Source organism: Pristiophorus japonicus, chromosome 12 (assembly GCF_044704955.1).
Source record: "Pristiophorus japonicus isolate sPriJap1 chromosome 12, sPriJap1.hap1, whole genome shotgun sequence".
Classification (NCBI taxonomy): Eukaryota; Metazoa; Chordata; class Chondrichthyes; family Pristiophoridae; genus Pristiophorus; species Pristiophorus japonicus.
The window spans coordinates 89,168,933-89,190,300 of NC_091988.1; the positions used below are offsets into that span (position 1 = coordinate 89,168,933).

Here is a 21,368-nt window from a genome sequence, read left to right on the forward strand (position 1 = left end):
CGATTCCGAGGGACTGCCGATGATGATGATGATGTGATCAACAAAGCCAATAAGATGCTGAATTACATGGCGAAAGCATGAGTATGTGGGCCAGAGGAGGTAATGACTGACATGCACCCTGCTCTGGTCAAAAGGCACCTTGAATATTGCTTCTCGTTCAGGTCATCAAGAAATACAAGACACATTTGTTGTGTATCTGTAAAGCATGCATTCCCATGTTGCGCCACCAGGGAGCACATCCCTTGAGAGCACTGTATATCAGCCGGCCCCTAAGGCCTGTTCCTCACGCTGGAGTGTCTTAATAAAGACGGAGGTCACTGTTACTTTAACCTCCCTGTGTGCAGTCTCATCTGGAACACAATAACTGGCGACTAGTATCTGAATCCAACGTAAAGATGCAGCAAACTGTGGGCATCCTGCAGAAGTTCTCGGAGGGTGAGGACTGGGAAGCCTTTGCCGAACGGCTAGACCAGTACTTTGTAGCCAACGAGCTGGACGGAGAAGAAAGCGCTGCGGGGCACCGACCGACAGCCTCATGAAGAATCTTCTGGCTCCGGAGAAATCCACAGATAAATCGTATGAGGAGCTGTGTACACTGGTTTTGGAGCATCTTAACCCAAGGGAGAGCATGCTGATGGCGAGGTATCGGTTCTACACGAGCCAGCAATCTGAAGGTCAGGAAGTGGCGAGCTACGTCGCCGAGCTAAGGCAACTTGCAGGACAATGTGAGTTTGATGGCTACCAGTGATGATACCAACAAATCTCTCAGCACACAAGTGCTAGCAATGTTCATAAATTAACTGAAACTGTGTTTGCGAGCAGAAATGTACAGGGCAGAAACCACAAGTCTGCAACTGCCAGCAGGCCTCAGGTGACCCAGGTGACTCAGAGTCCCCAACAAAGGATGAATGCAAGATAATTCACAACTTGTTGGCGTTGTGGAGGCTTCCATTCAGCCTATTCATGCCACTTCAAAGGGTATGTTTGCAAGAGCTGTGGAACAATGGGGCACCTCCAGCGATCAGACTGCAAGCTCTGCAAAACCTGCTAACTACCACGTGGCAAAGGAAGATTGGTCCATGGTGGATCAAAGCAATTTCGAGCCTCAGAGAGAGGAGACAGATGCTGAAGTACACGGGGTGCACACATTTCAGATGAAATGTCCACCTATAATGCGAAATGTAAAATTGAATGGCTTACCTGTAGCCATGGAACTGGACACTGGCGCTAGCCAATCCATCTTGAGTAAAAAGATGTTTGAGAGGCTGTGGTGCAACAAGGCACTCAGACCAGCCCTGAGCCCCATCCACACGAAACTGAACGTACACCAAAGAGCTTATCACTGTCCTGGGCAGCGGCATGGTCAAGGTCACCCATGAGCGCACGGTGCATGAACTGCCACTCTGGATTGTCCTGGGCGACGGCCCCACACTGCTTGGAAGGAACTGATGCCGCAAAATCCGCTGGAACTGGGATGACATCCGAGCGCTATCACATGTCGATGAGGCCTCATGTACCCAAGTTATCGTCAAATTTCCTTCCCTTTTTGAGCCAGGTACTGGAAACTTTTCCGGGTCGAAGGTGCAGATCCACTTGGTCCCAGAGACACGACCCATTCACCACAAGGCGTGAGCAGTACCTCACATGATGAGGGAGAGAATGGAAATCGAGCTGGACAGGCTGCAACGCGAGGGCATCATCTCCCCAGTGGAATTCAGCGAGTGGGCCAGCCCGATTGTTCCAGTACTCCAGCCCGATTGTTCCAGTACTCCAAAGTGATGGCACGGTCAGGATTTGCGGCGATTAATCGTTTCTCAATACAGGACCAATACCCGCTATCTAAGGCAGACGACTGATTTGCGACGCTGGCAGGAGGCAAGACGTTCACCAAACTCGACCTGACTTCGGTCTACATGAAGCAGGAGCTGGAGGAGTCTTCGAAGGGCCTCACCTGCATCAACACTCAAGGGACTGTTCATTTACAACAGATGCCCGTTTGGAATTCGGTCGGCTGCAGCGATCTTCCAGAGAAACATGAAGAGCCTACTCAAGTCAGTACCACGCTCGGTGGTCTTTCAAGACGACATATTGGTCACGGGACACCGCCGAGCACCTACAAAATGTGGAGGAGGTCCTCCAACGACTGGATCGCGTAGGGCTGCAGCTGAAGAGATCGAAATGCGTCTTCATGGCAACAGAAGTGGAGTTTTTGGGGAGAAAGATCACGGTGGATGGCATTCGGCCCACAGACGCCAAGTCAGAGGCTATCATAATAAGAACATAAGAACATCAGAATTAGGAACAGGAGTAGGCCATCTAGCCCCTCGAGCCTGCTCCGTCATTCAAAAAGATCATGGCTGATCTGGCCGTGGACTCAGCTCCACTTACCCGCCCGCTCCCCATAACCCTTAATTCCCTTATTGGTTAAAAATCTATCTATCTGTGATTTGAATACATTCAATGAGCTAGCCTCAACTGCTTCCCTGGGCAGAGAATTCCACAGATTCTCAACCCTCTGGGAGAAGAAATTCCTTCTCAACACGGTTTTAAATTGGCTCCCCCGTATTTTGAGGCTGTGCCCCCGAGTTCTAGTCTCCCCGACCAGTGGAAACAACCTCTCTGCCTCTATCTTGTCTATCCCCTTCATTATTTTAAATGTTTCTATAAGATCACCCCTCATCCTTCTGAACTCCAACAAGTAAAGACCCAGTCTACTCAATCTATCATCATAAGGTAACCCCCTCATCTCCGGAATCAGCCTAGTGAATTGTCTCTGTACCCCCTCCAAGGCTAGTATATCCTTCCTTAAGTAAGGTGACCAAAACTGCACGCAGTACTCCAGGTGCGGCCTCACCAATACCCTATACAGTTGCAGCAGGACCTCCCTGCTTTTGTACTCCATCCCTCTCGCAATGAAGGCCAACATTCCATTCGCCTCCCTGATTACCTGCTGCACCTGCAAACTAACTCCACCAAGTCGGATTAGTCCCCCTCCCCTTTTGTAGGGGGCACTGGAAAAAATTTGATTTTAGCGCCCCAAAAAAAAACAAAAAAAAAAAGGAAAAAAAAAAAGGGGCCTTGAAAATGTCTGCTGTGTCACCCAGGCGGGTGGCACGGTTTAATGTTTATGTTTATTTTCAGGTAAACTCAAAAGAGTTTCATGCACAAGGACCCCCAGGTCCCTCTGCACTGCAGTATGTTGTAATTTCTCCCCATTCAAATAATATTCCCTTTTACTGTTTTTTTTTTCCAAGGTGGATGACCTCACATTTTCCGACATTGTATTCCATCTGCCAAACCTTAGCCCATTCGCTTAACCTATCTAGATCTCTTTGCAGCCTCTCTGTGTCCACTACACAACCCGCTTTCCCACTAATCTTTGTGTCATCTGCAAATTTTGTTACACTACACTCTGTCCCCTCTTCCAGGTCATCTATGTATATTGTAAACAGTTGTGGTCCCAGCACCGATCCCTGTGGCACACTACTAACCACCGATTTCCAACCCGAAAAGGACCCATTTATCCCGACTCTCTGCTTTCTGTTAGCCAGCCAATTATCGATCCATGCTAATACATTTCCTCTGACTCCGCGTACCTTTATCTTCTGCAGTAACCTTTTGTGTGGCACCTTATCGAATGCCTTTTAGAAATCTAAATACACCACATCCATCGGCACACCTCTATCCACCATGCTCGTTATATCCTCAAAGAATTCCAGTAATTTAGTTAAACATGATTTCCCCTTCATGAATCCATGTTGAGTCTGCTTGATTGCACTATTCCTATCTAGATGTCCTGCAATTTCTTCCTTAATGATAGCTTCAAGCATTTTCCCCACTACAGATGTTAAACTAACGGGCCTATAGTTACCTGCCTTTTGTCTGCCCCCTTTTTTTTTTATAAACAGAGGCGTTACATTAGCTGCTTTCCAATCCGCTGGTATCTCCCCAGAGTCCAGAGAATTTTGGTAGATTATAACGAATGCATCTGCTATAACTTCCGCCATCTCTTTTATACCCTGGGATGCATTTCCTCAGGACCAGGGGACTTGTCTACCTTGAGTCCCATTAGCCTGTCCAGCACTACCCCCCTAGTGATAGTGATTATCTCAAGGTCCTCCCCTTCCCACATTCCCGTGACCAGCAATTTTTGGCATGGTTTTTGTGTCTTCCACTGTGAAGACCGAAGCAAAATAATTGTTTAAGGTCTCAGCCATTTCCACATTTCCCATTATTAAATCCCCCTTCTCATCTTCTAAGGGACCAACATTTACTTTAGTCACTCTTTTCCGTTTTATATATCGGTAAAAGCTTTTACTATCTGTTTTTATGTTTTGCGCAAGTTTACTTTCGTAATCCATCTTTCCTTTCTTTATTGCTTTCTTAGTCATTCTTTGCTGTCGTTTAAAATTTTCCCAATTTTCTAGTTTCCCACTAACCTTGGCCACCTTATACGCATTGGTTTTTAATTTGATACTCTCCTTTATTTCCTTGGTTATCCATGGCTGGTTATCCCTTCTCTTACCGCCCTTCTTTTTCACTGGAATATATTTTTGTTGAGCACTCTGAAAGAGCTCCTTAAAAGTCCTCCACTGTTCCTCAATTGTGCCACCGTTTAGTCTGTGTTCCCAGTCGACTTGAGCTAACTCTGCCCTCATCCCACTGTAGTCCCCTTTGTTTAAGCATAGTACGGTCGTTTGAGACACTACTTCCTCACCCTCAATCTGTATTACAAATTCAACCATACTGTGATCACTCATTCCGAGAGGATCTTTTACCAGGAGATCGTTTATTATTCCTGTCTCATTACCCAGGACCAGATCTAAGATAGCTTGCTCCCTTGTAGGTTCTGTAACATACTGTTCTAAGAAAAAAATCCTGTATGCATTGTATGAATTCCTCCTCCAGGCTGCCCCATGCAATTTGATTTGACCAAATCAGGAACGCACCCAGGCCACAGAACGTCACGGAGCTGCGGTCATTCCTGGGACTCAACTATTTTGGTAACTTCCTACCAGGGTTAAACACTCTCAGAGCCTTTACATGTGTTATTGCGTAAAGGTGAGAAGTCGGTATGGGGAAAAATACCAAGTAATTGCTTTTGCAAAAGCCATTCTATGCTCCAACAAGCTGCTTGTATTGTATAACCAGTGTAAAAGACTTGTGCTAGCATGTGACGCGTCGTCGTACGGAATCGGGTGTGTATTACAACAAGCTAATGTTGTGGGGAAGTTGCAACCTGTCACCTATGTCTCCAGGAGGCTATCTAAGTCCGAGGGGGCCTACAGAATGATTGAGAAAGAGGCATTAGCGTATGTGTTCGGGGTAAAGAAAATGCATTAGTGCCTGTTTGGCCTCAAATTTGAGCTGGAAACCGATCACAAGTCCCTCACATCCCTGTTCGCTGAAAACAAGGGGATAAATACGAATGCCTCAGCCTGCATACAAAGGTGGGCACTCGCGCTATCAGCGTATAACTATACCATCCGCCACAGGCCAGGCACCGAGAACTGTGCAGATGCTCTCAGTCGGCTACCATTGCCCACCATGGGGGTGGAAATGGCGCAGCCTGCAAACTTGTTGATGGTGGCGCAGCCCGCAGACTTATTGATGGTCATGGAAGCATTTGAAAATGATAAATCACCTGTCACAGCCCGCTAGATTAGGACTTAGACCAGCCAAGATCCTCCGCTGTCCCTAGTAAAAAAAAAAAACTGTGTACTGCATGGGAGCTGGGCCAGCATCCCCGTTGAAATGCAAGAGCTAATCAAGCTGTTCCAGCGGCGAAAGGACGAGCTGTCCATTCAGGCAGACTGCCTGTTGTGGGGTAACTGCGTAGTGCTACCAAAAAAGGGCAGGGAGACGTTCATCTCGGATCTCCACAGCACACACCCGGGTATAGTAATGATGAAAGTGATAGCCAGATCCCACGTGTGGTGGCCCGGTATCGACTCTGACTTAAGAGTCTTGTGTACGGCAATGCAGCGTGTGTGCTCAGTTGAGCAAGGCACCCAGAGAGCACCACTAAGTTTGTGGTCCTGGTCCTCCAGACCATGGTTGAGGGTCCATGTCGACTATGCGGGCCCGTTTCTCAGTAAAATGTTCCTGGTGGTGGTGGATTCTTTTTCAAAATGCACCGCCACCGCCACCATTGAAAGCCTGAGGGCCATGTTTGCCACCCACGGCCTGCCTGACATACTGGTCAGTGGCAACAGGCCATGTTTCACCAGTGCCGAATTTAAAGAATTCATGATCCGCAATGGGATCAAACATGTTCCCATTTTAAACCAGCCTCCAATGAGCAGGCAGAGCGGGCAGTACAAACAATCAAATGGAGCCTCAAACAAATCACAGAAGGCTCACTCCAAACCCGCCTGTCCCGAGTAATGCTCAGCTACCGCACGAGACTCCACTCGCTCACAGGGGTGCCTCCGGCTGAGCTACTCATGAAAAGGACACTTAAAACCAGACTCTCGCTGGTTCACCTCAACCTGCATGATCAGGTAGAGAGCAGGCGGCAGCAACAAAATGTAAACGATGGTCGCGCCACTGTGTCACGGGAAATTGATCTGAATGACCATGTGTACGTGCTCAACTATGGACATGGTCCCAAGTGGATCGCGGGCACGGTGATAGCTAAAGAAGGGAGTAGGGTGTTTGTTGTCAAACTAGATAATGGACAAATTTGCAAAAAACACCTGGACCAAACGAGGCTGCGGTTCAGAGACTGCCCTGAACAACCCACAGCAGACACCACCTTTTTCGAGCCTACCACACACACCCAAAGGATCAACACCACCTCGGACCAGGAAATCGAACCCATTACGCCCAGCAAGGCAATGCTCACCCAGCAGCCCTGTAGGGCCAACAACACGCCAGCCCAGCGAGGGCACAGCCAACACACCAGAACAGACATTTGTACCGAGGCGGTCCACCAGGGAAAGAAAGGCTCCCGACCGCCTCACCTTGTAAATAGTTTTCACTTTGACTTGGGGGGGCGGGGTGGGGGGAGCGGGAGTGATGTTGTGTATCTGTAAAGCATGCACTCCCGTGTTCCGCCACCAGGGAGCGCATTCCCTGAAGTTCCAAGGCATCCCAGCATCCCTTGGGAGCACTGTAAGGCATGCTCCTCACTCTGGAGTGTCTTAATAAAGACTGAAGTCACTATTACTTCAACCTCCCAGTGTGCAGTCTTCTGTGTTAGAAACACATTAACATTCACGAGCTGGAGGGAGTGCAGAGAAGAGCCACGAGGGTGATCCCCAATGTCTGGAGTCTAAGTTATGAGGAAAGAGTGAACACACTTGGGCTTCTCAGCTTGGAAAGGAGGTTTGAGGGGTGGCCTTATAGAGCTTTCGAAGATTGTGACAAGCACTAAAAAAATGTTAACAGAATATTATTTTAAATTAAACCCTGGAAGTAGAGCAAAGGGACACATTTGCAGTAAAAAGGTAGTCAGTCACAAGATTAGTGACGAAAAAGTAGAATAAACAGAGAGGGTGGATGGAGGCAGTACAGTTGACGTGTATAAGGCGTTTGATAAAGTACCACATAATAGACTTGTTAGCAAAACTGAAACCGATGGGATTAAAGGGGCAGTGATAGCGTGGCTACAAAATTGGCGAAGGGACAGTCAACAGAGAGCAGTGGTGAACGGTTGTTTTTCACACTGGAGGAAAGTATACAATAATGTTCCCCAGGGTTTGATATTAAGACTATTACTCTTTTTAATATACATGAATGACTTGGAATTCGGTATACATGGACATAATTTCAAAATTTACAGGAGATCAGACTGGTGAAATGGGCAGACACAGCAGATTAAGTTATATGCTAAACCTTTATAAATTACTGGTTCGGCCCCAGTTGGAGCAGCGTGTCCAATTCTGGGCTCCACACTTAGGAAGGATGTCAAGGCCTTAAAGAGGGTGCAGAGAAGATTTACTCGCTTGGCACCAGGGTTGTGGGACTTCAGTTACGCGGGGAGACTAGAAAAGCTGAGGTTGTTCTCCTTAGCGCAGAGAAGAGGTAATTTAATAGAGGTGTTTAAAATCATGAAAGTTTTTGATAGAGTAAATAAAGCAGAACAGTTTCCAGTGGAGAAGGCTTGGTAACAAGAGGACCCAGATTTAAGGTGATTAGCAAAAGAATCAGAGGTGAGATGAGGAGAATTTTTTTTAATGCAGCAACGTGTCAAGATCTGGAATGCACTGCCTGAAAGGTTGGTGAAAGCAGAGTAAATAATAACTTAAGAGGAAATTGGATAAATACTTGGATGGGGGAAAAGAGTTGCAGTGCGATGGGGAAAGGGCAGGGCAGTGGGTGCAATTGGATAGCTATTTCCAAGAGCCGGCACAGACAGACACGAAGGGCCAAATGGCTTCCTTCTGTGCAGTTTGGTTTGCAAGTTGTACAGTGTGGTCACAGAGTTGTAATGGAAGTGAGGTATGTTGCTCTTCTCTGTAACTGAATTGCTCATGGTCAAACAGAGCAGTTGAAAGGTCATGTTAATTTTACAAATTAAAAAATAAGCAAATGCAATGCAAAACAAAAAATTGCTGGAAGAACAACGGCAGCAGTTACAACAGAGGTTTGCCAGTTTCCCCCCAGATTCGGCTACAATGATTTGTAGTTTATTTGTCAGTGGAGCTTGATGTTGTGCAAGAGGGTTAATTAAAATGGCGGATGTGTTAAATTGTTATTGGTTCCTTTTAATCTTCCCCCTATCCAAGATAGAATTCCCCCATGGTGCTGTCACTGCATCGGACCGACTGCACAATCTATTATGATACTTCGAGAGGAAATCACAGGCACACTTTGTAAGGGAGACAACAGTGGGTGGAACTATTCACTTGAAACTTTCCCCATGACCTTTCAAATAACTGTCCCTGTTCCTCAAATGTGAAAACTTCAGTCCTTCGAGAGGAGGATGGTGGGGGGGGGAATCCACCAAATGCAAATGTACAATGCCGAGCTTGAAAATCAAACCAGGGACTGACAGATCTGAGTCATGTACTTCTCTGTATGTTATGGAACCAATGTTGTTGTTTCATCGACAACACATTTTAATTGTGAGCAGATATAAATTCCTACACGGTTTGCAGTTAAATCAGATTATTCAAATTTCCCAAGCTCCAGGGAAGGGTTGTTACATCAGTCACTATAGTTCTCTGGGGAAATTTAATCCTGATGAGTTTAATGCATGCGCTTGCTGACACTGAACCAGGCATGCCTGTCAGAGTGTTGTGTCTGACAACACATCTACAGCATAACTCAGTCCTGCTCCCCCAATATTTCACATGTCTAGCTATTGAAAAGCAACTTGCAATGAAGCAGCAGTTTTAACATCCAAAGAAGCTTCAAAAAATGGACGTACCTAGCCATGGAAAGTGATATTAGCAGTGAAGTCCAAAAAGTTGGTCTAAGGGTGGGTTTTAAGGAGGGTCCTATAGGAGGAGAGGGAGGTGAAGAAGCAGAGGAGTTTAAACTTGGTGATCCAAAACTTGGCTGCCCATGTCCTAACTCGCATTAAGTTCCACTCACTCATCATCCTTGTGTTTGCTGACCTACACTGGCACCCGGTTAAGCAACGCCTCGATTTCAAAATTCTTACCCTGGTTTTCAAATCCCTCCATGACCTCACCCCTCCCTAACTCTGTAATCTCCTCCATCCCCACAACCCCCCAAGATGTCTGCACTCCTCTAATTCTGCCTTCTTTAGCATCCCTGATTATAATCACTCAACCATTGGTGGCCGTGCCTTCTGTTGCCTAGGCACCAAGTTCTGGAATTCTTCCTTTAAGACGCTCCTTAAAACCTATCGCCTTGATCAAGCTTTTGGACACCTGCCCTAATTTCTCCTTATGTAGCTCGGTATCAAAACATTTTGTCTCATAATATTCCTGTGAAGCGCCATGGAACATTTTACTATGTTAAAGGTGCTATATAAATACAAGTTGTTATTATTGTTGTAAGGAGGCATTTCCAGAACATGGGGCCCAGATGGCCGAAGGACAACCACCAATGGTGGGGTAAAGAGAGGGGGGAAGTTGTAGGGCTGGAAAGATAGGGAGGGGTGAGGCAATCAAAGAATTGAAACAGGAGGATGAGAATGTTAAATTTGAAGCATTGGGGAAGTGGGAGTCGATGTAGTGATGATAGACGTGATGGGCGAGTGGGAACTGATAGGTTAATTAAAACATATTTAATGTACTGCTTTAAAAAAAGTCAAACCATTTGCCAACATGAGAGTACAACATTTCAAATTTTACGAGAGCTCTGTTAGTGTTAATGATTTAATTCATTAATGGTCATCACATAACAACAAGACCGGAAGAGCTTATGCAGAGAGGTATTTGAAGGACCATTGGTGAAGCTGAAGTCAAAATGGAGACTAACGCAGTTAAGGGCAAAGAAACAGAATGCTGAAATAGTTACATCACTTCATCTGTACTGAGGAAGAGAAAGGCAATTTAGATAGGGTCAGACACCAGATTTCCAGGAACAGCAGAGGAGGAACCAGATAGTATGCAAATAATGACCGATCTGGACATGAATAGATCAGATACTCTTGCAAAGAACAAAGTGCAATTTGCACCCATAAGTCTTAAAGGTGAAGTAAATGGAGCCTTAACTGACATATTTTATAAATTATTTGAGGTTCCCAAGGATTGATGATCAATATAACACTGCTGCTTACAAAGTCAGAGGGGATGCATATCTGAAGACGACAGACCAATAGATTTATCAGTTTCTATAAAAACTGCTGGGACACATTTTGAGAGATGTAATGGGTAAGTATATGGAATAGCATAACCTGTTAGCATGGATTGAGGGAAAGAAAGACTTGCATTTATCTAGCGCCTTTCACGTAACCAAATAAATTTATCCTCACAACTTAAAGTCATAATACCCAGAATCATCCTTGTTGCTCACTCCTCCGTCCTCTCCCATGGGACACGATGTCCTTCCTCCGACTGGGTGACTAGAAGCACATAATGCTCCAGGTGACATCTGATGATGTCTTACCCCACAACAATCCGATCTCTTTTCATTTGCCCCTCTGCTGATGTAACCCACGACTTTATCTGCTTTTTTTTTTTTAAGATTACAGCACGGAGCTGAGAGTTTCAAAGGTTTATCCACTCTAACTGTGATTTGTCACGGTATGAGACCTCATGATCTTTGTAACCAATGGCAACAAAAACAATTTTGGCCCAAAGTGGTGACAATTTTTCAAAAAAATTAAGCTTTGTACAGAGAACTTTTCTTTCGAACACAGCATCAATAAATGTACTTGTTAATTTTTGACTTTGTGCAAAGTTGAAAGTGCAAAAGATGAGCTGGAGTTAAAGCTACAATGCCTCAGCAATATTTAATTGTAGCAGTACAATATTATCGCTGATAAAACAGAAGGAACTTAAAACTGGAGTAAGAGGTAGCTTAAAAATTACTTTGTGATCGTTTACATTTTTAAAATCCCCATTAGGTTTTAATCTTGTGTACAGCTGGTGAAGGAGCATGCAAGTGCAAGGGATGTATTTAATTTTACAGTTAGAGCTTAGTGGAGCGTTCTGGGAACCCTACGCAAAGATGGATTGTAGAACCACGGAAAGTGTAAAAATAGCATTCACAGGAATGACACCAGAAGCAAGAGGTTCTAGTTATGGAGAAAGGTTTGACACATCTTGTGCTCGTGTCGCTGGAACAGGGAAGGTTACAGAGAAAAGAATCATGGGTTCTCCAAATCACAAGAGGGCAAATGGTAAAAGATTGTTTCCAACGGTTAGTGAACCAGTAACACCAGGGCATGGATTCAGGATGGTCATTGAAGACCAAATGGAGAAGGTGAAAGAAAGATTTTCACAAGGAGGGCTATGAGATCCAGACCACAGTAACTACTGAGGCAGACATTATATAATTTATGAAGGAAGTACTAAGTACTTGAAAAAGAATATGAAAGATAAAGGGAATAGGGCAGGGAAGTGAGGTTCAATGACATCGCTCCAATTGAACATATAGTTCAGTCTGAATGTGCGAATAGCCTCGTTCTATGCTGCAATTTCTAGTACTAGATTTCAACAGCAATAAATGGTTTACATTTATCTACATTGAACTGCATCTGCCACCTATTGGCCTCATTACTAAAACCTTTTGAGTCTGGTTGCATAAGAACATAAGAAATAGGAGCAGGAGTTGGCCATACGGCCTCTCAAGCCTGCTCCGCCATTCAATAAGATCATGGCTGATCTGATTATGGACTCAGGTCCACTTCCCCGCCCGCTCCCCATAACCCCTTATTCGTTTAAGAAACTGTCTATTTCTGTCTTAAATTTATTCAATGTCCCAGCTTCCACAGCTCTCTGAGGCAGCGAATTCCACAGATTTCCAACCCTCAGAGAAGAAATTCCTCCTCATCTCTTTTTTAAATGGGCGGCCCCTTATTCGAAGATCATACCCTCTAATTCTAGTCTCCCCCATCAGTGGAAACATCCTCTCTGCATCCACCTTGTCAAGCCCCTTCATAATCTTATACGTTTCGATAAGATCACCTCTCTTTCTTCTGAATTCCAATGAGGAGAGACCCAACCTACTCAACCTTTCCTCATAAGTCAACCCCCTTATCTCCGGAATCAACTTCATGAACCTTCTCTGAGCTGCCTCCAAAGCAAGTATATCCTTTTGTAAATATGGAAACCAAAACTGCACGTAGTATTCCAGGTGTGGCCTCACCAATACCTTATATAGCTGTACTAAGACTTGCTCTGCCTCTAATCTTGGTATGATCTGGCACCAATTACATTGGGCAGTCAATATCTATTTACAATTTCCATGGAAAAATATAAAATTTGAAGTTGGCTTCTTGAAATATAAAGGTCTGGAGTTTCCTCCTTGGCGCAATCCGGAACTTAGGTCCCAAATTGCACCTGAAGCTGAGCCCATTTTGCCAATGTCAAGTTATACCCAATTATCCTCCCAATCTCAGAAAATGCCCCAACTTAAAATAGGCATAAATGAGCATAAATAGTCAGGCCCCACAGGAACGCTGTACCTGCACGGACATATTTCTTCTTTGAGGCATAAAATTTACATTTTCAACTCATTTAACTATCATTCATGCACATCAAACACAGCATGTAGCAGAGCCTGCAATTGGAGAAGCTTTGCAATTTTTACATAGGATTACATAGGATATACAGCACAGAAACAGGCCATTCGGCTCAACCAGTCCATGCCTAAGTTTATGCTCCGCTCGAGCCGCCTCCCGGCTTTCCTCATATAAATCTATCAGCATAACCCTCTATTCCCTTCTCCCTCATACGCTGGACTAGCCTCCCCTTAAATGCATCTATACGATTCACTTCAACCACTCCCTGTGGTAGCAAGTTCCACATTCTCACCACTCTCTGGGTAAAGAAGTTTCTTCTGAATTCCCTATTGGATTTCTTAGTCACTATCTTATATTGATGGCCTCTAGTTATGCTCTTCTCCACAAGTAGAAACATTCTCTCTGTATCCACTCCATCAAAACTTTTCACAATTTTAAAGACCTCTATTAGGTCACCCCTCAGCCTTCTTTTTTCAAGAGAAAAGTGCCTGTTCATCCTTTCCCGATATGTATACCCTCACATTTCTGGTAACATCCTTGTCAATCTTCTCTGCACCCTCTCCAGTGCTTCTATTTTTTAAAAATAATATTGCGACCAGAACTGTACACAGTACTCTAAGTGTGGTCTAATCAAGGTTCGATACAGGTTTAACATACCTTCCCTACTTTTCAATTCTATACCTATAGAAATAAACCCCGAGTGCTTGGTTTGCTTTTTTTTTAAATGGCCGTGCAAACCTGTGTCGCAACTTTTAGCGATGTGTGTATTTATACTTCGAGATCCCCTTGTTCCTCTACCCCATGTAGATTCACACCCTCCAAGTAATATGACCTCCCTATTCTTCATACCAAAACGTAATACCTCACATTTAATTGGCATTAAACCTCATTTGCCAATTATATGCCCATTCTGCAAGTTTATTAATGTCCTCCTGTAATTTGTTGCAGTCCTCCTCAGTATTGACTATCGCCCCAATTTTGTGTCATCTGCAAATTTAAAAATTGTGTTTTTGATCCCAAAGTCTAAATTGTTAATATAAATTGTGAACCGTGGTCCCAGCACTGATCCTTGTGGAACACCACCACCCATCTTCTGCCACTGTGAATAGCCCCATTTACCCCTACTTGCTGCTTTCTATCCAATTATCCTCCCAATCTCAGAAAATGCCCCAACTTAAAATAGGCATAAGTCAGCATAAATAGTCAGGCCCCACGGGAACGCCATACCCGCTACTTGTCCCGACTCTGCATTCTTTGACCTTGTTCATCAGTCTATTATGGGGTACCTTATTGAAGGCCTTTTAAAAATCTAGATAAATTACATCTACTGCATTACCATTATCTACTCTGTTACCGCTTCAAAAAATTCAATGAGGTTGGTCAAGCAAGACTTTCCCTCTTGAAATCCATGCTGAACAGTCATGATTATATTTTTGGTTTCTACATGTTCTTCTAATTTCTCCTTTAGTAGGGATTCCATTATTTTTCTTACCACCGATGTTAAGCTGACTGGTCTATAATTCCCTGGATATATTCTATTCCCCTGCTTAAATATAGGTATTACGTTAGCTATCTGCCAGTCCTCTGGCACTACACCTTTTTCTAAGAATTATTAAATATGTATAATAAGGTCTCTGCTATCTTTTCCCTAGATTCTTTTAAAATGCATAGATGCAATCCATCTGGATCAGGGGTTTTATCCTCTTTGAGTTTGATTAGTTTATTTAATATACCCCCTCTTTTTATTTGAAATGTATGTATCTCATCACTAATCTCATCATCCAATGTCATGTCCACCTGTTCTATCTCCCTGGTAAATACAGAAGCAAAATAATGATTTAATATTTTTGTCATTTCCCTATTGTTACCTGTGGTATTATCCTGCCTATCCCTTAATGGCCCTATTCCCATCCCAAACTTCCTTTTTTATTGATGTGCCTGTAAAATATTTTACTATTTTGTTTTATGTTCCTTTATAATTTAATTTCATAGCAAGGCAAAGAGAAATTAATAGTTTTTTTTGAGATCGCTCCTAATCTTTTCATATTCTCCCTTATTATGCACTCCACTGCTGTCTATGTACTTAATGCATGCCTCTTCCTTTACCCTCAATTGTTCCCTGATGGCTTTATTCATCCATGGAATTTCATTAGTGCTTAGTTTCTTTCCTTTTAGTGAAATATATTGTTCTTGCACTCTGTTGAACACCGTTTTAAATGTTCCCCATTGCTGTTCTCCATCGTTTTTTGCTAATATAGTGGCCCATTTTATTTTCCCAAGTTCTATTATAGCCCCTCAAAATCAGCTTTTCTCCAATTTATTACTCTGGTTTATGTCATACTAATGTTATCAATTATCATCTTAAAGCATATTTATTTAGCGCCTTTCACGACCTCAGAACGTCCCAAAGCGCTTTACAGTCAATTAAGCACAGGTATGTCAGAAATCGGGAGTCCTTGGGTCTGAATCCGTGCCAGATTTTGGGGTTTTCCGGATTTCAGACAAGAAAATCAATCATCTGAAATCTGGAATCCTCGACTGAATCCGTGCCGGATTTTGGGGTTTGCCTCAAAAAATGTCTGGTTTTCGGACAATAATTCCGGACGACTCCATGAGCTATGCGTGAAATGTCTGGTTTTCGGAGATCCGGTTTCAGGACGTTGCACATGTACTTTTTGAAGTGTAGCCACTCTTACATGTAGGAAAAGCAGCAGCCAATTTGTGCACAGCAAGGCCCAACAAATAGCAATGCGATAATGACCAGATAATCCGAGAGGGCAGACGGGGCCTTGGTTTAACGTCTCATCCCAAAGATGGCACCTTCAACAGTGCAGCACTGAAGTATCAGCCTGTATTATGTTCTCAAGTCTCTGGAACCTCAAGAAACCTCAGGCCAGAAGCTGAACAAAACGCAGTAAGAAAGCAAATAGTTTCAGGCACGAGCGTCATAAAATGGTTTTAGTGGAAACCATTTTGCAGCCTTTCATTGAGAGCAAGGCTCAGTTCCCATAGACGAGATCCATACCCCGTACTACCAACCACCGCCCTTCGGTTGTGCGTATTTTGCCTATGAATATTTACAAACACTTGTAATTCTCCAAGTTCTGAAGAATTATTTTTCTTCCAGGTTTAAATATCACACCAAGGTCAGATATAATCAATGGTAACACATGCATGGAGATAAACCATAGCTTCATTCTCATTTTTAATATCTGTAGTGAAAAATGCATTTGCAGACAAGTGTCCCCTCTGGACTATTTCAGCAGTCAATGCATGCGCAAGGCATGCAGGCTTCAAGGTTACTTGCTGGGTTATTAAGTGGTGATAATATCAGAAGGACGTTGTAGTGGGGAGGGAGAAGAAGGTGGTTCAGCTTTTTTACATTACAGTCTACTTCAAAAGGGAATGTAGTCCAAAAGAAATTAAACCGACCTCGAAGCTTCTTTTGCCAGTTCATTTCATTGAAGAGGTCCTCAGAGCTCAGGAAGAAGTCATTAATCTTGCTGCCTTGCTCGTCCCTTTCAGTGGTATAGTACACACGCAACTTGGATTCCTTCGTGAGGAACTCGCAGATATTTGGAACAGGGAAAACTATCTGTTCCATTGTGCGATCCTGCCTCACTATCTGCAGAAAATAGTGAGAGAATTAAAACTTTGCCTGTGCCGACTATTACATAAACTATTTTACAGTACTAGGCATCCAGTCAATGCATTATTAAGTCTTTTATACAGCAGGCACTTCCTGTCCATAAATGTGACTTCCTGTAATACTTTTCTGCTGCACACTTAATAGAAAAACTGTATGCACTTATAATGGGAGAAAAAAAAACATATGTACATATTCCACCATAAGAAATAGGAGCAGGAGTAGGCCACTGGCCCCTCGAGCCTGTTCCGCCATGTAATATCATGGCTGATCTAATCTGATCTTGGGCTCGGCTCCACCTCTCTGCCCGTTCCCCATAACCCTTCACTCCCTGATGGTTCAAAAATCATCACCACCAACCAAATCACTTCAAATACTTTTTGAAAACATTTTAGTCCACTATTTCTTTTCTCGGTAACTGAATTTTTGATGTCCAAAATAAGATTTTAAATAATAATTCTTAAATAAAATTCACATGAACATGATTATATTCCCCACATTGAATTGACTTTTGTGCCTTCCAAGATCTTCCTTAGCATTTTAATCTCAAGGCCTCAGCCTGTTTCCAAACCCTGGGCTTTGACTGGATATTTTCACCGGAATAGTTGGGAGGGGGCTTTCCGATAGATCCGTGCATTCTGAGCATGTACGGAAGTCCCCTGGCATGCAATCTGTGCATCAATAGGAGTTGCAGGGTAGAAGGGTGTGCCTCTTATCCCAGGGGGATTTGAAAGGTTCTTTACTTCTTCCACAACACTTTCAAAGAAACTGGAGATTAAGTTCTCAAAGCCTCATTTCACACAAGTCTAGTGTTTATTAACAAATGCTGTTTCCTATTATGCACAGATCAGGCAGGGAAAACCTGTGATCAGCAGCACACATGATCACGATTCCTTTGCTGAAGATCATTAAAGAAAACAAAAGATTGCTTATCGCAAGAACATAGCACAAGAAATAAGAGCAGGAGTAGACCATTTGGCCCCACGAGCCTGCTCCGCCATTTAATAAGACTGTTATGTATGTAACCCTTGGCAACCTGTATCACACCACCACCAGAGGGCCTACCTGTTGGGAGCACTGTATATAAGCAGGCCTCCCATGCTATACGAACACTCTGGAGTTTAATTAAAGGAGCTAAGGTCACACTTACTCATTGCATACAGTACTCAGTTGTATCACTTTATTACAAGCATAACAAAGATCATGGCTGACCTGATCTTGGGCTCAGTTCTACTTCCCCGCCCAATCCCCATAACCCTTCACTCCCTTGTTGCTCAAAAATCTGTCTATTTCCACCTTAAATATATTCAATGACCCAGCCTCCACAGCTCGAGAGGTAGCAAGGGCACAGAATGTACTCTGGGTGGGGGACTGCAATGTCCATCGGCAAGAGTGGCTCGGTTGTACCACCACTGACCGAGCTGGCCAAGGCCTGAAGGACATAGGCCGGAGTTTTCCCATCAAAAAATGATTGGGTTTGGAGCGTGGGGGCAATTAAGTTGTTAAAAATGGGAACCCCGATCAGATCCCACCTCCAACCTCTTTCAGTTTTCCTGGAGGGGGGACGGGGCGGGGCAGCCAACCCGCTCCCAGGGGCCGTTAGCTCAATTTTAATATTGGAATGAGGTCGGAAGCCTCTATTTTCCCTCCATTTTGAATTTAACTGTCTGTGCATGGATTCACACAATTCGTGAAAACTGGCAATTAAACAGAGGCGGGGATTTTTGCATCCAGAGGTAAGTGGCTTAGTGGAGTAAAATCCCCCGGCTCCCCTGCCAATCCTCTGACCCCCCCCCAGCCCCAACCCTTGGCCGACTCAACCGCCCCCCCCGCATTGCAATTTCCACTTGCCTGCCGATCCCAGAACTCCCTGATCTGTGACCACCATTCACGTGCCGGTCCTGCAAAATGCCCCCTGCACCCCCAACCAATTGCCGACCCCTTCACGCCGATCCCAACCCCCCCGCAACTGAGGCCTACCCGCCCACAGCCAGCCTCGCAAAGCTAGCTGGTTGTGGATGGAAAATCGAGGCCTCACATTCAAACTAGGCCCCGCCGGTAAAATCGGCAGGGCCTGTGGGAAACCCAGCCTCCCGGATTTCCCACCCGTGGGCCAAGCTGTTCCAACACAGCTACAACACTGGCATCTACCCGACAATGTGGAGAATCGGCGGCCCCAAGGTTTCCGCACTCAGTCTCTGCTGCTGCCGCCCTGTGCCCACAGCCAATCTCTGCCCCTGCCGCCCTGTGCCCACACCCAATCAGCATAACATGGCAGAGTGGGTGTCGGACATGTCCCTAATCTTCTCTCTACGTGTTTGCTATTAGCCTCCAGATGTTAACTCAGTCTTTCACGCACTGTCACAGCAATTCTATTGGGTTTTAATCTTTAGCCTGGGTAGGTTTCGGCCACATTGCAAATGATGAGAGAAAACATCCCGGAAGATGTCATTTCAAAGTGCCAACCAAAAAAAGAAACAGCTACTTGAAGCATCGGACGTGCAACATTCAAAAGATGGGGGATGGGGTGGGGAAAGCGGCAGTGACCTCTCATTATGTGAGCTGCAACAGATAATCACCCAAAGAACAAGGTGCTAGCCAACCACCGGATAGTTTAACTGGTGCTCTGTGGACATTCGCACATTGTCACAAATATAAGTGTATGTCTCTTCTTGTGCCTTCAGGTCTGGAGTGTGGTTTCCAACAAGTCAGCAGATGACAATGATAATCTTTATCCAGCTTTTATATTCATTGATATCAGCCACAGCGTCTTCCTGCAACTAACAAGCACTTCCATCAGCGGTTCACTTTACGTATCGACCAATCTGCGTCAACACAACGCTTCACCCAATACTGGATGATTACATTCAGCGAGTATCACACCTTATGCAGATCCCAAAGTTTTTACCTTAATTTGAAGGTACACGGAAGCAGAATTCATTGACCCTACTTCCAATTGAATGAGACTGAAATTCAAGAAACGCACACGTACATTTATGTGGACCACACGGGAAATTAAGCTTGGTAATTCAAGGAAAATTTATGTTACCTGGCCAGAACTGGCAGTTTTAACGGAGGAGCAGGATTTAACTATTGCTCGCTCATCGGCTAACCGCTGCGTTCCACCAAAAGCAGACGAGCAGTTGACCGGACATTCAAACGTGGTCTGGCAGTTAAAATCTGCCGGACCTTCGACTTGAACTCCCAGGCAGGGAACGCTGCCCTGCCTGCTTATTCCCCTCTGGGAGGAAGTTAAAACCTTCCTCAACTCTCATGTTGACTCTCTGATCAAGACCAATTTTAACACCTATCATTTTGGTGCATCGTTATTTTCTATTAAACACATTAAAACTACAAGTTTCATTACTCCGGAGAGTTAGCGACCCGATCACCTTGTGCAATGTGAACACGGTACTCATGGGCTTTATAAGAAAACAAAGAGGGTTCCTCTTTATCTGTGCAGTCCCAACCTTTCCTTTTGGCATTTACTTGCCGACTTTGTCAGTTATTTCCAGTGTATGCTGCTGGAAACATGACAAGTGGGAACGAAAGATTACTTCATGACTTGAGCCATCTTGGGTTATCTTGCTCCACTTCCAAGATAAGAGGTTTTGTTTTCCGGAATCCTTTCAGCCACAACCCAAATAGGAAGGCTTGCCTGATTAGCTCTTTGTTTTGATTCCCAGACCTTCATCAAACCCTCCATTGGAATGTTTCCCAATAGAGTTCAGACATCAGTACATTCCTCTGCGCAAACCAAGGTTGTAAACTAAGGACTTTCCAATATGCTGATAAACATTTATTTCTACATCTCATATGTACTGACCTCAATCTGAGCTGTGTGTTTAGCATAATACTCCAAGGCTTCATCTCCTTCACCCATCTGACTGCCAGGCTTCAGCATTTGTTGCAGCTCTTTGTTATGGCGTGCCAACTGCAAGAAGATAGATATCATGAGGTGGTGAGCGTCAGGTCCGAAACTGTTGCATTCCCTTCAGCTCCAGTTCAAAAGCAACCTAAAATGTCTTGTTGTGTAGATGTCACACTACATACATTACCTCCCATCCATTGATCCCAAGGTGTCCTCTTCCTTACTTACAACTGGCAGGTGGCATTAGATGTTAATCTTCTTGCTCTCCCTTTCCCCAAAAATGGTGGCGTGCCACACCCACTGACTCAACTGTGACTGCAATACTCAGGCACAAGCACTTCGGAGTCATTCAGACTCCGCTACTGCCGGGCCAATTAAAAGTACAACTAGGTTAATGGGAAATAAGCATTCAAACACTAGCAGGCTATTTGGGGCAAGAGTTTTGCTGAATCAGTGTCAGTAAGCTAATCTCGTCAACAAATACTTTTTTATGCTTGCATTTTAAAGATTATATACAGTAACAAGTCCAGTACGAAAAACAGATCAAACACAAAAAAAAAAAATTGGGCTTGACTTTCTCTAAAGCTCCCCACCGCCAGATTGCCGCCCAAAAAGATCGCTAAGATTCTTCAAATAACACTGGCGAAATATTCCATAAAAAAGGGAAAAAATACCGCCAGGCGAGAAAATGGATCTCGCACGTAGATTCTCGGCGGTTAAACGTGATCCTTGGTAAAATGGGT

The 21,368-nt window shown here is 44.3% G+C and overlaps 1 protein-coding gene across 1 annotated transcript in view; it reads right to left on the reverse strand.

The window, feature by feature from the left end:
* Positions 1 to 21,368, reverse strand: part of itpr1b (inositol 1,4,5-trisphosphate receptor, type 1b) — a 593,020-nt gene that overhangs the window by 153,157 nt on the left and 418,495 nt on the right. The window contains exons 46-47 of the mRNA XM_070894815.1: positions 20,581 to 20,688; positions 16,541 to 16,733 (exon numbers count right to left, since the gene is read on the reverse strand). Of these exons, the coding sequence (XP_070750916.1) occupies positions 16,541 to 16,733; positions 20,581 to 20,688 (301 nt within the window). The remainder of the gene's footprint in view (positions 1 to 16,540; positions 16,734 to 20,580; positions 20,689 to 21,368) is intronic.